The sequence below is a fragment of the Protobothrops mucrosquamatus genome, unplaced genomic scaffold, assembly GCF_001527695.2.
Source record: "Protobothrops mucrosquamatus isolate PMUCROS unplaced genomic scaffold, P.Mucros_1.0 scaffold43, whole genome shotgun sequence".
NCBI classification, from domain to species: Eukaryota; Metazoa; Chordata; class Lepidosauria; order Squamata; family Viperidae; genus Protobothrops; species Protobothrops mucrosquamatus.
The window spans coordinates 1,145,636-1,163,469 of NW_015386425.1; the positions used below are offsets into that span (position 1 = coordinate 1,145,636).

Consider the following 17,834-nt stretch of genomic DNA (forward strand, 5'->3'; position numbering starts at 1 on the left):
TTGTACCAAAGCTACAAATACAGTTTAGATGAAACCTGGTTCAACAACAGTAACTGTGAGAAGGACCTTGGAGCCCTAGTGGACAATCACTTAAGCATGAGCCAGCAATGTGCGGCAGCAGCCAAAAAACCCTAATACAATCCTTGGTTGTATAAACAGAGGCATAGAATCAAAATCACGTGAAGTATCAGTACTGCTTCATCCAGTTTTGGTCACCATATTACAAAAAAGATGTTAAGACTTTGGAAAAAGTGCAAAGAAGAGCAACTAAGACGATTAAAGGCCTGGAGACAAAAACATAGAAGATACACAAGCTTGGGAAGGTCACCATGCTTGGGAAGATAGACTACAGGCAAATCCTCACTTTTGCTCTCCATACTAGAATGGCATATGCTTGATTACAAAATCGGGCCACTGACTTATATATAAAATGGGGATAACTGCACTAGTCCTACCCCTTATTTCACACAGTATGCACAATTCAACCATCACTTCTATCTATAGGGTGTTTTCATGCGAGGAATCTTCAATGAGGTGGATAGCCCCCCTGGACAGAATAGTTTGTTCTCTGTTGACAGTTGTTATTTCATGTGGTAGATGATTCCAAGAAGGCAGCTTCCTTAGTTATGGGTCGGCCATTTCTCCTAAGATCTGAAGAGGCCCCATCTCATTATTTGGATCTGACTGGCTGCACTCTTGTGAAAAATAAGGTCACCCCAGTTCTGAAAAGCAAATATTACAAAAGCAAATCCCGCTGGTAATGCGTTTTCAGCAAAACCAAACATAATTCAGACCTTTCTCAAAAACTTTGAACTCAGCTGTTCCTCTTAGCTAAGAGCAAGCAGGTAAGAGCAAGCATGTCTGTCTGTCTGTCTGTCTGCCTCTATCTATCTATCTATCTATCTATCTATCTATCTATCTATCTATCTATCTATCTATCTATCTATCTATCTATCTATCTATCTATCTATCTATCTATCTATCGCCACCCATCGACCCCTCCCCACACACTCTACTCTCCCCCAAACCTGATTTATTATACCAATTAATAACACTATTAAGAGAAAATTCAATTCCCCACTTTGTTTCATCTGAAAAACTGAAGCATTTGAATTATACTGGAGATATAACCCTTTGGTTATATACAGTATATGTGCCTTTTCGACATTAAACACCAAGGCAGTGTGAAGAGGAAAGCCAAGTTAAGACGGATGGCTTTCTCCCTTTATTTTGATCTGATGAAACACAGTGCAGCCTGAGGCAGAACCCTTATGGCTGTTATGTTGTTTGATAAAAATAAAAAAGAGAATATATTTTTGCAGGCAAGCTAAAATGCAGGAGAAAGAGACAAGATATCCAATAATAATCTCACTGCTTTTGCCCCAACCCCTTAGAGGAGAAATCATGCTGAACTGAGAGTAGGGAAGGGAAGAATAAAAGATAAGATCCGGATGTATTGGCAGATCTCTGTGTGACTCACAGTTGAGTAGTGAAGGTTTCAGACTTCCAATTGCTTAATAATAGGAACAACAAAATGTCTCTTTCCTCAGCCCCAAAATTATAATGCTAAAATAAAATCTTAGCTAACTAGAAATTAATTTTGGCTGGAACACTGTGATTGTAATTCTGGCACTCCAGCAAGACTTGAGCATAGAGTTTCGATAGCTTTATCTATATATGACTATGTTCTCATGTCACACTATGCTTTGGCCTGTATTAATAATGATTTCAATAATCCATGCTGGTTTGATGCTAATCCATAACGTTTGGTGCTAATCCATGCTAATCCATAACGGGTGGATTTTTCCAGAAAAAGTGAATAAATATGTTCTTTACTGTTGGCTGCTTTGTATACCCATAACTGAAAAGGCAGATCTGTTGAAATAGAAACCTGGTCAAAGTCATATACAACTGGATTTTGCTGTGACACAGAGCATTGATCAGTCAAAAAGAGAGTTAAGACTCAAAGCCACAAGTAAGTAGAGGGAGATGCATATAAAAAAACCAAACTCAATTTCTTCTGCTGTTTAAGAGATATACTCTATTTTCAACCCTAGGAGCCAGTACAGTAGCGCAGGGGACACAAAACACGGCTTCTGGATCAGTTCATCACAACCATTAGAGCTCCTGAACAAATGTCACTGAAATTGGCAACAAACTGCTTCAATTGACCAGAAAAATGGGGCAGAAATTGGTCAATCAAATAAGCAGGCACTTATTTTTGGCTGGTGAACGCCTAGGCTATATATTTCAAAAGGCCTACCATCCATCTCAAAAAAAAAATAAAAAAAAAAATCCACCTACCTTCCGGAATGACATTCTGCCCCTGCTTATTTGTATGAGACAATTCCAATTCTACTGTGCCGACAAAATTAATAATTGTTTAAAGTATGGCTGCCAAAAGATTGCTTCTGTAGAGGGGAGCTTTACATGTTGCCACTTTCTGAATCTCATCATCCAAGATCTGCCACGGCAGTTTATTAGGCTTCTAGGTGGATTGAGGAATGAGTTATCCAGCTGGACTAAGCCCAGTTTGTACCCACCTCTTTTTATGATGACTGATTTGGAATTATAAGGTTGGGGGTGGGGGGTTGGTATTCTATACTATTACAGTCACTTCATATTTTTTTCTTTTACTTGCTGGCAATCATTAGAATCTCATTTCCTAACAATGCTTCTGCATTAATCTAGTTTCTGTTCATTATGCTGCATCTTTCATTTATTGTGTCTTATTAGATTGTTTTTAGCAGGTCATAAAGCTGCTATACTTAATAATCTTGCTATCTCTTCTTTTTCGGGATTTTTTTTCCTACTGAAACATGGATTCTCCCATTAGACGCTCTAATTCCTGTGACTATCTCACCTTGATTCTTCCTCTTTCCCTCTAACATTGCCGTCAGCTAATTAGTGGGATTGTACAATAGCCCCTTTATACTGTATCTGCCATGTTCATCTACATCTCCATTAAATTTGAGGAAATACCTAGCCCCCATATTTTATAAAAAAAATCTTGGCTTGTATGCTTTTGCTGTCTCTTGGCCTGAATCCTTTCTTGTCCCTCCCCTCTTTCTTCATTCTACCATTCTTATAATGGGAGATTTTTTTTTAATATCTACCTTGGTTCTTTCACTTAATCTCATGTCTACTAGTTCATTTTGTCCATAGATCTTTTTATTACTTTGGCTCCTTCAATTCCTTGTTTGATCTCTTTTCCTTACAGAATTCTACTGAAACTCCACTATTTAAAGCTCATCCTTATGTCCTGCTTCCTATGATACAAAGATGCTTTACTGTTTCTGAGGGGCATGTATGTCTGTTACCTATCTCACCATAGTGATTCTAGGTAGCTTTCAAAAAATTAGAAGCAAAGGAACAAAAGACAAACACTATACAATAAAACCATAATATACTACATGCCTAGGGTAGAAAAAAAATAGTTTCATTTCATTTCAATCACTGAAATAACAACTAAAAAGTAACCAGCAGGGTTCATTCAACATATGATCCAAATGTCTATCTTCAATGCCTAATGAAAGGCTAAGAGGATCGGTGCCAGCTGCATCTCTAGGAAACTGTTGTTTCCATGGGGCAGGTGCAGAGATGAAGAAGGCACAATGTTTAAGTCTCACAAGGCAGCACTATATGACAGGCATGATCTGGAGCACATAAACCTTACTGGTCCTAGTGCAGGGGCCTTCAAACTTGGCCCTTTCATGACTTGTGGACTTCAACTCCCAGAATTCCTCAGCCAGGCCCACAAGTCATAAAAGGGCCAAATTTGAAGACCCCTGTCCTAGTGTGATGAACAGACGTGTAAGACAGGTGGTCCCCCACATAGTCTGGCCTTGCACCTTGTGGGGCTTTAATGGTGATGACTAGCAGTTTCAACTGCATTCATTGCACTATTGAGAGCCAGTGCAGCTCATGAAACAAAAGTGTTATACAGGCATATCATGGAATGCCTCAGCTTGTTTTCTCTATTGAATTCTGGACAGCTTCTAAATGCTCCTTAGGACCTGCTTGAATTTATAGGATATGACTAAGACATGAGTTATTATTTCCAACTCATTCCTGAAGCCATCTAGGGTTATCAAATTGATCTAGTTTGAAAGTAGTATTTTCCCTTCTTCTTTATACTCAAAATGTCACATATTGATAATCTAGGATACCGAGGGTCAGAGATTATGTGATCAGATCCTGTACAATTGGCCAAGAAATGCTCCTTTCCTGATTTTGCTCTGCCTCTGTGACCATTTTAAATTTGGTTGTGAGAAAGATTGGCTGTTTGGTCTAGGCCTCTTTGCACTGGTATATCAAACTCCCAAGAGATAAATATATAGAAAGGTCTATCAACCAGGAATCCTGCTGTCTGGTGGTATGTACATTATGGTGGATATGTTGGAGAGATAGAGAAAAAATAGAGAAACCATGTGAGATATACCACTATCTCACACACAATGGGTAATACAGGGTAGGAGACACAAGCCACTCTGTACAAGAAATTGGTTTCAGGAAGGAGAAAGATTCAGAGGTACAATAGCACTGAGAACTTTCTGGATTGTGTTTCTCTGCTTCGCATTTCAAATCAGCTGTTCAATCACCAGGCTGACTTCTGGAGGAATGAGGATATGCTTGACATGGGTACATCAAATTTCTATTTCTCCAATAGGACCATCAATCTCCTGGGTGATTGATAGACCTATGAAATGATGTTATATAGATATTGCCATCTAGAAGTTGTCCAGATAATCAAAACAAACAGTAATCTTATTGGAAGCACTATACAGCAAATAACAGAAATTATGAGATGTATCCTGGACTTCTCCCTGTCCTATGTTCAAGAAGATTGTTGGCTGGTAAAGCCAGCAGGCCATTCACTGCCTGAAACCACCTTGCATTGAATAGGCTGATTACTGAAGAACAATAAAGGGAGGCCAGTGTTTCTCAACTTTGGCAAATGTAAGATATATGAACTTCAACTCCCAGAATTCCCCAGCCAGAAAAAGACTGCACTCCTAATCTCTATGCAACCTCTATGCTTTTTGAATTGGAGGAATGCCTAAGAATCTTCTGAGTTTATATTGGTTATATCTGCACGTCAGGTTGGCCACCCTTGTCATAGAGCAGGGGTCTTCAGGTTTGGCCCTTTTATGACTTGTGGACTTCAACTCCCAGAATTCCTCAGCCTGGCTGAGGAATTCTGGGAGTTGAAGTCCACAAGTCATAAAAGGGCCAAACCTGAAGACCCCTGTCATAGAACATCAAGAATGCCATATAAAGGATAAACAAAAGAGATAAACAAGAGCCAAATTAAAAGTAAGCAAAACAACGCAGAATTCCATACGTAGAATCAGGGAATGGGAGTACAAATACTCAACTGATCAAACCTACAGTATAATAGAATTGGATGAAGTATGTACAGTAGCAATGAAAAAAAAATACTGAGGGCTATTGAAATGCTGAGATCAATAAGAATTAGCTATGCAAAAAGGGGAAAAAGATGTAATAATTTAAAAGTTATGTAGAAGAAAAAATAAAGAATTACAAAAAAAATTAAATCAAAGGATGAATCAAAAAGCCAGTTCCAAATTAATCTTGTTCCTCAACTTGAAAACATCCAATGACGAAAAAGATAAAAGACAGGCACAGTTTTAACTGGAAAGATGTGGGGAATAGAATCATAATGATCTTATTTATATGAATACAGTCATTTACTGTAAAAAATGAAGGAAAGTTCATAGAAAATAAAGAAGGAGTCAAGAACAAATGTTATGGAAAGCAGTTAGAAAAAATGGAAATACTAATGGAAAGAAAGGATTGTTTAGAGAGTTAACATCTGGATTTTTGTTTGATTTAGTTTTATTTTTTAAAAAATGCGAAGTAGATGAGTGTAGATGATTAGCAATATACAACACATATATACAGTAGGTCCCCAAAACAAGAAGTCGAATGACTGAATTATGACTGCAAGCTTTCACAGTTACATTAATATGCTCTCCTGTTTTCCTTGAACTGAGAAGAAAGCATATTGAAATAAATGGAGGTATCTCCATTGCCTACCTCAGTGGTTCTCAACCAGAACTGGCATGCTGGCTGGATAATTTGGGGAGTTGAAAGACACACATGCTTTATGTTGAATTCTTGACGTTGCAATGACAAATGTGATGAACCTGAAGTGCAGATTTAATCAAAGCCTGGAAGAGTTCTTAGCTATTCCTCCAATTCATGAGGATTAGGAGTGCAGACTTTTTCTGCTAAATTGAAAAGAGACCATCTTTCTCTATGCCAGCAAGAAAATCCTGTGTGAGTGTGTGTGTGTGTGCGCGTAGCAATAGCACTTAGACATAATGTTCCATGCTGTTTTACAGCACTCTCTGGGTGGTGTACAAATGTCAGCATATTGTCCCCAACACTCTATGCTGTATTCTAACTACTGCATCATCACTATATCATATGTATGTGCATATATACATGTACAAATGTATATATTTGTGTGTGTGCGCGCACACACAGAGGCATAAATATTGTATGTGCAGATGCTCTGCATTCTTCTCATAGCTATCTTCTTCTGCTACATCCAAGGATGCTCTCTCCCCCCCTCCAGATGCCATACATCACTGGTTATCAACCCCATCCCAAAACACCATCAAAACTGGAGAGCCACTAACTATCAAACCCATCTTTATAGGGCACTCCAAGTATACATATCCAGAAATTTCACTGTTTCTCTCAGGTAAGTGGGTAATGGCCTGTAGGTACATATTTCTTGTTCTTTTTTTCTGAGATATTTTAGTCCTCATCCCTTTGAAACTCAAAATGTATCATTTGCTCCATTTTTTCTCCTATTATATCTCATTTCGGGATGACATGTCTCTTGATGTTGGAACACCTGAATCAGTTTTTATTTTTAAATTGCTTTTCAAGATGCATTTGTACTCTCTGGCCCTTTACCCATTAGCTAATTTTCTTCCATTCCCTTTCTATTATGTTTCGATTCCTTTGCTATTTTTCTTTGTGCGTGAGATTATAAACCGGCAGACAAGACTTGCTGATTTTCACCTGCTGCATGGCATTTGTTTTGAAAGCACTTTAGAAATTATATTATTATGCATAATAATAAATCTTAAACATGAAGTTCACACCCTGGTAAGTGCACACAGGATTGCAGCCTCGGTCCCAACAGAGCAATTTATTTTAAAACGATTCAGTTCAACATAAATGCTGTGATCATCTCATATTTAACACTTGCTCATACAGCAGAAGTCTAATCTAATTCCTCACTGTTATACAACAAAAGTCTGATCTAATTCTACCTTGCTGGATCAAGTCACAAACAAGGTAATCTACATTCTGGCTAACCTCAGAACCAGGAATTTGACTTTCATCAACTATTATTTATGAAGTTGAGAAAGAATTCAGGGTTGAGTGCTTCTCTAGCACATACGTTCAAAATTTCATTTCTGGCTGATGTTAAAGTGTCCTCATTATGTCTGGACCAAGCAGGAAACAATTGGCTTAACATCAGTACAGTAAGCATTTAAACAAGGGCCTTATTTTTATATAAATTTGCCAATACTCCTCATGCTCAGTTTCTAAAAGAGAACTAAAGTGACCTCCTTAATTCATTTTTAAGGTCTCGGCTAGCAATTTCAATAGGAAATCTTAATATTTTTTAGAATGGGGGGATTAAGGGATACATTTAGCGTACGAATGATAAGCAAATATAGCTAAATTTATGTCTACAGAGATGATATTTTAAATTATTTTTTTAGGATTTCTGTGGGAATCCCCCCCCTGGCCCGCTTTTTTTCTTTTCTTTTCAAAAGTTAGGATTTCCTTTATAAAGCTCATGTATTTCTGCATCAAAATATCATAAACTGAATTGAGCATGGTTAAAATGTGATGGTATGTGAAACGATGCCGGAGACTGCAAAAAATAAGCTGGTGTCCCTCCAGGGCCAAAAGTTGCCCATTCCTTTCGAATGAATATGAAACCCTCTAAGAATCTGAACAGAATCCTCATTGACAAAGAGGAAACTTAAAATACACCAAAGCCACAGCACAGTTTTCTTACCTATCAATGCTTCAAAGCAGTTGGCCATTGCATGCCGCAGGTCTGATTCTCGGCATAAATCAGGTCCATGAGCATAAAGCATAAAACGATCCAGCTCCAGCTTCTACAAAACACCAAGACAGGTTATTTTGTAAAATGACAGATGTCTGAAAGAATGCACCATATACATCACAAAGAAAGACAGGCACAAACAGGATTATGTATGGATTTATACAGTGATCTTTTTCAGAAAGAAGGTCAAATGGAAAAGATATCGTGAGCCAGAGACATACTTAATTGACCTGTTGGCTTGCACTAATTATTATAATTTGCATGATGTTTTGATGAATGTAGTGGATGCTAAGCTAAAACTGGCAGAAATGCTGCATTAATCTCACAACACTCCAAACATTAGGTTGAGCCACTAAAATGTTTTTAAATGATGGATAACAACATTGTGGGTTGAAACATAATAAATACAAGCCTACTTTAAATTTGTCTCTTTGAGTCTCATTTCCCTAAGTGACAATACTGTAAGTAAACAAGGAATCGGGATAACACTATTGCGACAATATTCCTGGTATACTTAACCTATTTTGTAAGATTTATTTTATTCAGGCTCTCAAAACAGTGTATACATAGATGCCCCTCCTCTTATATTTTCCCACACAAAAACAAGCTTGCATTGTAAAGAAGGTTTAATGATTGGTCCAAAGTCATCCACTAATGCAGGGGTGTCAAACTGACGGCCCGTGGGCCAGATGCGTCATCGTGAAACCATGCCCACCCCATTGCCAGCAACGGAAAAAAGTCACAATACGTCGTAACACGTCGCGTGACGTTAAGAGTTTGACACCCCTGCATTAATGGTTGAAGTTGGACTTGAATATGGGTCTCCCCAACACTTTAAACATTACATTACCAGTTTGTCAGTATGTATGAACCTCATTTATCCAGAACACATCTACATGCCTGTTCCCATGTTGATTTTGATGGAGAAATATTACCCAGACTGGGCCTATTCAGGGTCATTTAAATATCAGCATTTTCAGCCTATATATGAATGTCTGTAAAGTCCTTAAAAAAACCTCTGATGTTAATTTTGGAAATCAACATTTGCATTTATTTTTAAATGTATGTATATATTCTTGATCAAGATGGTTAGGCAAAAATCTAGGCTCTTAGCTTGTTATGTTCAGGAAAATGTGAGAGTGGGTATAGAAAATGGCTTGGGAACAAACATGGAAATTGCAACTGGCAAAGTTCCATGTACTGATCGCAACAGTCCTCCTTAGACAAGGAGGCAGATCAGAAAGCATATCTTTAAATGCAGAGCCTGTGCTGAGCCAGCCACCAGCTCTACTCACCTGGCTTAGACTTAGAAGGTATTGATCTCAACCCCAACTGAAGTGGTTTCCAGATAGCTCTCAAACGCAAGCAGGATGGCTTTATTAAAGCATCTGGCTTTATGAATGTTTGCCATGCTGCTCAGTATCAAATTATTGGTAAACATTTTAACAATCAGAACATCTAAGCATTATGAAATAATAAATACACAAGTGTTCTGATTCTGTTCAATATTTGGTGTTATTTATTCCTGAAAAATATCCTACTTGACAGAACGGAATAATCAAATTGTATAATACAGATTAATGGTGACATTAATGGATGATTAAAAGCACCTAGTGTATGTGCTTGGGGGGGGGGAAAGAGTAAATGTTGTACTATCAACTAAAATCAACTCAGGTTTGGTTTACAGTTTAAGAGGAATGCCTTGATAATTCCATTTTCAAACAAACTGGTATGTTAATTATTAAAGTGTAATAAAACAATCAAACTCCAAGGATCTTCCTTTCAAAGTTGTGACTTTCATATGAAAATGAGAATGTTAATTTTTCTGATTTTTAATTATATCACTGGGCGTATATATTAACCTCTGTGCTGAACTGAAATGAAAATGACACTGATTTATGTAGTGTTATGCACCTACTTTAGAGCTATTATTTGGCACCTTTGAAATCTTGGCAAGTGCTTGGTTCTAATGTACTTCCAGCAGTGAAGGCAGGCAAACATATTTGCACCATAACTAATAAGAAATTAAAATGTAATTCCTGTGCCAATGAGAAACTGATCCTTTGAAATAATTTATAATTAAAAATGGGATGGATGGCTAGCTGGATGGATGGATCTTAAAAGCGGATAAATACCCTTAATTAACTAATAACTCATGATGCTTTCTCTTCTTTTCAGGTTACATTCAAACCAGTAAGCAAAGATGACAATGATGGCCATTCCACAGTCCTACTAAATTAATTGCTAATAAATCATGTACAAACCATGATTTAATCTTGGATTTAAATGCTGACCTTAAATTTAGCTGATGAAGCCAGATGGTGGAAGATGCAACTCACCTCTCCCAATTTTATCTACCAAGATCAAAGTTCAACAGACAAGGATCAAGACTACTGTTTGTGGATCAGACTTTACCTACATGCAAATTCTGAATGTGTGCTACTTCATTTTGGTGGTCAGTGTAGAGATTTAGAGACCCTATTTCATTACAGTCTGTCTTCCTCAGCAAAGCAAAGTTATTTTCAATTTTAGATTAGCTTAGGCCCTTTATCCTGAGGGATTTTAAACGCAGTTAGTCACCCTGAGTACTCACCATAGCAGAAAAGCAGGCTACAGCTCCGTCAATACATCTAACATCCAAAGATGCTGAACTAATTTTTAGTTTTTCTTATAAGCTCCATGGAAATAAGTTTACATCAAGTTGTACTTGAAACCAACTCAATCAATGGCACAATTCACATTTAGTGCCAAGCACAACTCTCTGTTTCACATGAGGTTAAGCCATAATGTGGTTTGGGAGGGGGGTGTTTTCTCTCTTTCATATATAAGTACAAAATCACATCAACAAAATAAACCACAATTGTTTTTTGCGATGAGTTACATTTTTTTTTTAAAAAAAAGGGTAATAATGAATCTTGCCTCCTAACTACGGAGCATTACAAGTTACTCTAGAAAACTGTCATGTTCTTGTTAGACATTTGTTGGCTCCCTTCTTGTAGGTATTCTCCCCCCCCCCCACAGTATTGGGGGGAAGTGAGTATTGGCTGAGTATTCCACAATTATTTCGCTCATATGCAAAAGTAGCTTTGGACTTGAGGTAATAAAAATTGGCTTAATGATATTTGCAAACTAATCACTGCCTTCTCTTTTAGCATTAACATACATCAAAAAGTTTTCACGATTGTTTCATTGAAACACATGTTGCCCCTTAAATCAGAATCTGTGACCATAGTTTGAAGCTGATTTGCATACTGTGCTTCTGAGAGAATTGGATTTGTTATTATGATGACAGATATTAGTTTGAGCTAATATCCATTCAATGTGGAACCAATGATTCTGTTGCAGTAAAGGAATCAGAGGAGGGAAAGGGAAGCGATTAACTAAATGAAATCATATTATTTTACTAAACTATAATTATGAACCCATAATGGTTGTTTGTAGAACTTGCCAAACCAGAAACAAATAAAACACTTTATGGCTTATTCCTACTTTGCAAATCATGGTTTGCAAGGAATCAGAATTACCAGATTTTTAAGAAGAAAAAAAAAATCAAATTGTTTGGTAGGAACACAGACAATACCATTATATTACATGCTTTTATTTGCTGAAAAACGTGCATTAAAACTTAAAAATACAGGGATAAAAGCAAAATTATAGAACATCTTATCATTTATGTAAATAGATCCTAGTAATATTTTTTCCTCTCTCTCAAAAAATAAAATAAAAAATCAGGCAAACTTTCCAGCATCTCTTTCAAAGGTATTGATACTTTACTCCACAGCTCCACCTAGGCTTTTCTTTCTTTTGAAATGTAGATTAGAAATCATGTCATCTGGTTATCTTCTTTTTAAATGAAAAGGAGTGTGCAATTTATGGTAATTCTGGCCTAGAAAACTTACTGGGTTTCTACTGTCATTCATTTCTCCTGTATATTAGAAAGTGATTTAGTCATCTGTATCTTTATTTCCTGTATGCATTAGAAGAGTTCACTCTGCACTTTTGCATATTTCTATTGATCAATGCATTTCATTGTTCCCTCCCCAAAAATATTTCATTGACATGATTACGTAACTGAAACATACAGCTCTAAAATGCTAAATAGGGTTGTACGTATTCTGAAAATCATTTGGATCTTGTTAAAGTCAATCATCTCCCCATGCATTAATTAAAGACAAATTCTTATGTGACTTTGGGCAAACCTCTCCAAAGATGCCTTTACTTTAAGAGTCACGTGAACCAGAATGAGTAAACTTAAAGAAGCAGCACTTTTTTTTTTCAAGCTCATGCAAGAATCTGAAAAAGGTTAGGCAGCTTTAATGATCAAGTGGGAGATTCTGTCCTTGTATAAGGTCTAAAGCAGGGCTTTTCAACCTTTTCACCCATTGTACCACTTTTAGGATATGGCAGCATCCGAGTACCACCAGTCGCCTAGCAAGGTGTCAAAAACTTGATGACCGTCCCCCAAAAAGGAAAAAAGTGATAAAGTACAGGTAGTCCTCGACTTACAACAGTTCGCTTAGTGACTGTTCGAAGTTACAATGGCACTGAAAAAAAGTGCCCCTCAAGCCACAGCCGAGCAAGACACCTGCCTGCCCGCCCGGCGGCGCTCTTCCTCCTGTCCGAGGTTTTCATTGTTGTGAGCATTTCTGTTGAGGATTGGCAGCGGGGGTGGGGAGTGTTTGGTTTTTATTCCCCCCATCTGCTGGGTGGTTGCAGCAGGTTTTGGTCACTTCACATGACCCTGGGACACTGTGACCGTCATAAATATGAATCAGTTGCCAAGCATCTGAATTTAAATCACAAGACCCTGGAGATGCTGCAACATTCCAGCTGATCGATGCTTCTTCTGGGCTCAGCAGAAGTGCCAGGATCAGTGCCGAGCTCCAGCTGGAGCCTGGCGCTGATTCTGGCGCTTCCACTGAGCCCTGACAGCCCCGAAGAAGTGCTGATCCTGGCGCTTCCACTGAGCCCTGACAGCCCTGAAGCTCCAGCCATCTCTCGCTCAGGCTTGTGTGGTGCTGCCACCGGTTCAGCTCATTCTCCTCCCCCGCTACCACTTTTCTAGGATGGTCGCGTACCACCTGCCAGGTGCCAATGTACCACAGGTGGTACCCGTACCACTGGTTGAAAAGCCCTGGTCTAAAGCACTTTTTCCACATAACTTTTGAGGCACAAGCATTAAGATTTTCAAAAATCTGGAATTTTTCTTTCTTTCTTTCTTTCTTTCTTGAAAAATGGAAATTAAGAGAGAAATGGATATATACTGTGGATATCAGTCCCATAAAATAGAGCAGATTAAGGAACAGACACCATACTTCCCTTTACTCTTCAAGGTCATCATCTAAACTCAATTCGATATATAACATTCATTTTTATTTCACTTGTTACTGATATACAGGTCCAAAAAAAACCCATGGGGGAATTAATTCCAGAAGCTGGGGAATACTAAGAAACATGAATCAGGAAGGAAGGAAGGAAGGAAGGAAGGAAGGAAGGAAGGAAGGAAGGAAGGAAGGAAGGAAAGAAAGACAGAAGAAACCATCATCATGTTATGAAGTTCTACCAGCCTCTAGAAAAAAAGTTATCAACAGACAAACCCAGGAGCAAACAGGCATTGAATCCTCCTTTGTTCTTTTGTGAGAGCATCAGTGCTGCTCTGAGCAGAAATGTGTGTTGCTGTTGCACTGGAGAGTTCTATTGGCTTGTGTACAGGAACTGCAATTCTCTGATACTCTAAATAAATCTTCCTAGTAGAAGTTAATAGAAAGGGGGGGGGAAGAGGATAGCTGTATCTTAGCGGCAGGGCTTACTGCTTTCATTATGTGAAAGTAAAATATTTCCTTTGGAGTTTTGGTTTTACTCTTTCTGAATTTTTTTTTGGAAAAAAGAACAAGAAAGGCCTGGGAGAATTCCCTCCAGTTTTCCCACTTCTTTCTCCTCTTAACTATTTGCATCTCTAACACACATAAACATACAGACACAAAGAGAAAATACCTTTCAGCTTGGAGAAGAATTTGTTGAAAATCTACATAGAACACAGTATTACAAACAAAACAAAATATCACTTATCTAGTACAATGGCAATTATAAAGAGAGACAAGCTACTTATAGAATCAACACCAGCAATGTAAATTTTATTTTGGGTTTATTACCCGATTCCATCCTAGTTTGGAAAATAGTAGTTTCTTTTTTTTTAATTTTTGTTCTCTCTATTCAAGATGGTCAAATATTGGGGCAGGGGATAGTATTAGATACAATAGATTAGTATAAAATAGATTCAAAATTACAACATCCTTATATCATAAATATGTTCCTTAATTTAGGATTAGACATATTGAACATGTACATAAAGGAGACATAAAATGGACATGTGGAAGGCTGTGTTTTGCTAAGTTAAATGTTTAAATCTTTAGATAGGTGCTACTATTAGGAAGTCATTTCATAATCAAGATTCTAAGAGGAGATTGTGCTTGAGGTGAGAATTTTCAGAGCAAAGCAAAAAAGGACACTATTTATCTTCTTTAAAGAGCAAAGTGCTCATTGGTTTTCATAGGGACTAGTTACCTCTTTTGTCTTTGGATTCGGAATCCATCACTGCTGCGATTGTTTCACAACAGTGGCATTTTTAGTTGCACTTGAAAGCGGGAGATTCATGAGTTCCAAGTCCCATCTTAGCCATGAAAGCCAGCTGGGTGACCTTGGGCCAGTCACTCTTTCTCAGCCCAACCTACCTCACAGGTAGGTTGGTTGTGTGAAAAATAGGAAGAGGAAGGTGTTGGATATGTCTGCCGCCTTGAATTACTTGTAAAAATAATAAAGGTGGGAATAAAATAATAAATAAAATAATAAAATAAAATAAAATAAAATAAAATAAAATAAAATAAAATAAAATAAAATAAAATAAAATAAAATAAAATAAAATAATAAAATAAAATAATAAAATAAAATAAATAAAATAATAAAATAAAATAAAATAAAATAAAATAAAATAAAATAAAATAAAATAATAAAATAAAATACAAGCTCACATGTGGCCGTAACAGTGAAGGGCCAGTATTCAGAAAAAGTTCAGCAGAAGAAAGCTTAGAAAACACTGTATCGCCTTTCTCTTTTCTTGGAGTCTACTTTATAAGAGGCAGAGAAGCAAGAGTTCCCTATGGCCAATCGTTTTAAACTAAAAGTATAGAAATATGTACTTTTGATGATGTTCTTGTAATGGAAGTTAGTGGCAATTTTACTTTCAGTGGCTATAAACTCACAATCAGTAATGCCAAACAGGTTCAAGGAAAACGATTCAGATGCTGGAAAAAGGCTGAACGAACATAATTACTTTATGTTTTCTTTAAAATAAGAGTTTGAACTGCCTCTTTTTGGATATAGAATTCAAAATACACAAAAATCCAAGTGAAATTTGATTCAGACATTACCTTGAAGCACCTAAACTATCTCCAGGATCCAGGCTGGAAAAGTGTGTCTTGCCATCTTTTATCAGTACAGGCATGGAAATAATCCGATCATCCAGCCCCTCTCACAGAGTTTGCATTTCATGTCATTCTGGGAACTTTGTAGGGACAAATCGCAGGAAACTAAATCTCCCCACCTAACCCAGATCGAAATGTGAGCTGATTCGAGACAAATCTGTTTTGAGTAGACAAGCAGGTAAAGCAGACACGTCGGAAGGATTCCAGTATTCTTTTGAAATCTAGAAAGTTAATCAAACCCTCCCACAGCTGGACTATAGCAACTATATAAGAAGAGCTAACCAAGGGGGGAAAAAAACCCAGGTCCTCTGAAACCTCTCCTTTTGCACTGCTGCATGCTCAGAGTGCAAAATGAATCCTAAATGTGGGGGGCGAAAGACAATTACCAGAACAACTTCCTATTTACACCCTTGAACTGAGGGGTATAAATCTGGCACGAGGACAAAACATAAACCTGTCTGCTTCATATTAATGATGTTCACGACAGTCAGAAAACAATAGCTTCAGAATAAATGCTCACAAGGATAAAGAACAATGGCATCTGGCAGAAGGTGGGGAGAGATGATTAAAATTGAGCGAAGGGGACTTAGAGGCATCTAAGGAGTGAAAGGGGAAATCAATGAGCTATGTATGTTTGGGAGCATAAGTGGCACTGGTTAAGGGAAAGTAAATTGAAAGATCAATCGAAAACTCTTTCAGTTGTAAGCAAGTCACTTTGACGTTTTTCAGTATCATCTAGCATCCCCATAAATTTTTCAGAAGGCAGGCTCTTGTATTATGGTGGTACTTAGAAGGATTGTTAGGGGGAATCATTTTCAGGCAAACAAAATCAGGACTCAAGGAGAGAGGCCAGAATTCAAATTGCTTCCTTAGCAGGAAGAGAGTAGCTTTGGGGGTGCAGTAGTTAGAATGCAGTATTGCAGATTAACTTTGCCCACAGCCCGGAGTTCGAACCGGATGGGGCTCAAGCTTGACTCAGCCTTCCATCCTTCCAAGGTCAGTAAAAATGAGGACCCAGATTGTTGGGGACAATATGCTGACTTTGTAAATTCCTCAGAGATGCTATAAAGCGCTATGAAGCGGTATATAAGTCTAAGAGCTATTGCTATAGTAGCCTAGTAGAAGCTTGCCGGATAGAGTATCAGCCCATCCAATCCATCATTCTGTCATACAATAGGAAACCAAATGTTTTTAGGAAGACCACAAACATTTCTCCACCACTGTTGCTTTCCTGTAGCTGGCATTTAGGGCATTTTGCCAGTGTGTGAGGAGATACTAAATAGCCACCAAGAGAAAAGAACCCTAACCCTAAACTTCTCTTTGTTTAGTCTTAGACATAGAAAATAGGGTTGGAATGGACTTTGGAGGTCTTCTAGTTCAGGGGGTCCCCAACTTGTGACCACTACCAGGCCGTGGTCAAATCCCCACTGGACCGCCTGAGTGGCTGGCCCCACTCGCGAGCATGGTCCCATTCACACGAACCTCGTTGCAGGAGCTCACAGCCCTATTCACGTGAGCCTCATTGCGGGCACTCGTGCTCGCACTGCCACGAATGTCACAGGCACATGCGCGTGCATACACACACACACATGCACCTGGCCCTCCCACAAAATCATCCCCCCTTTCCCCCTCCCCCCAGACTCTGAGCCACCAACCCGGAAAGGTTGGGGAACTCTGTTCTAGTCCAACCCTCTGCTCAAGCAGGAGACCCTGTCCTAAACAGATGGTCCTCACCACATCTCATATCACCAAACTCCAGTTCCGTGTGTCATGTAAGTCAGCTCTCCTGCTAGCGATTCTGGATCTTGCCTCATTTATTTTCAGGGATAGCCTCACTATCTGACATTGTAAACATGGAAGAAAAACTTATCTCTGCTCACATGCTCCAAATTCTGCAAATTATAGATCGCTTCAATCAACTTTACTCCAGATAAAGATCAATACTCTACAATTTTTCCTTATGGGGATGACTAAGGGAGATGTTCTAGTCCTCTAATAATTTTGGTTTCTCTGTGTTGCACTGTCATGTCTGATTAACGAAACACTTAAAAGGACTTTCAGGCATAATTTTTCCTAAAAGCATTTATTAAGGTTACAGAGACGTCAGTACGGCATGGTAGAAATGCTTAGATCTAGATTCTTTTCCGTTACACATACATTCTAAGCATTTTTCCCCGCCCCTATTTTGGGGTCATGGTTCACATCTTCCAATTAACTTGGAAGATGTG

General features: G+C 38.2%; 1 protein-coding gene across 1 annotated transcript in view; it reads right to left on the reverse strand.

Moving 5' to 3' along the window:
• The window catches only part of DROSHA (drosha ribonuclease III), a 101,171-nt gene that overhangs the window by 21,732 nt on the left and 61,605 nt on the right, over positions 1-17,834 (reverse strand). The window contains exon 23 of the mRNA XM_015811503.1: positions 8,075-8,177. Within this exon, the coding sequence (XP_015666989.1) occupies positions 8,075-8,177 (103 nt within the window). The remainder of the gene's footprint in view (positions 1-8,074; positions 8,178-17,834) is intronic.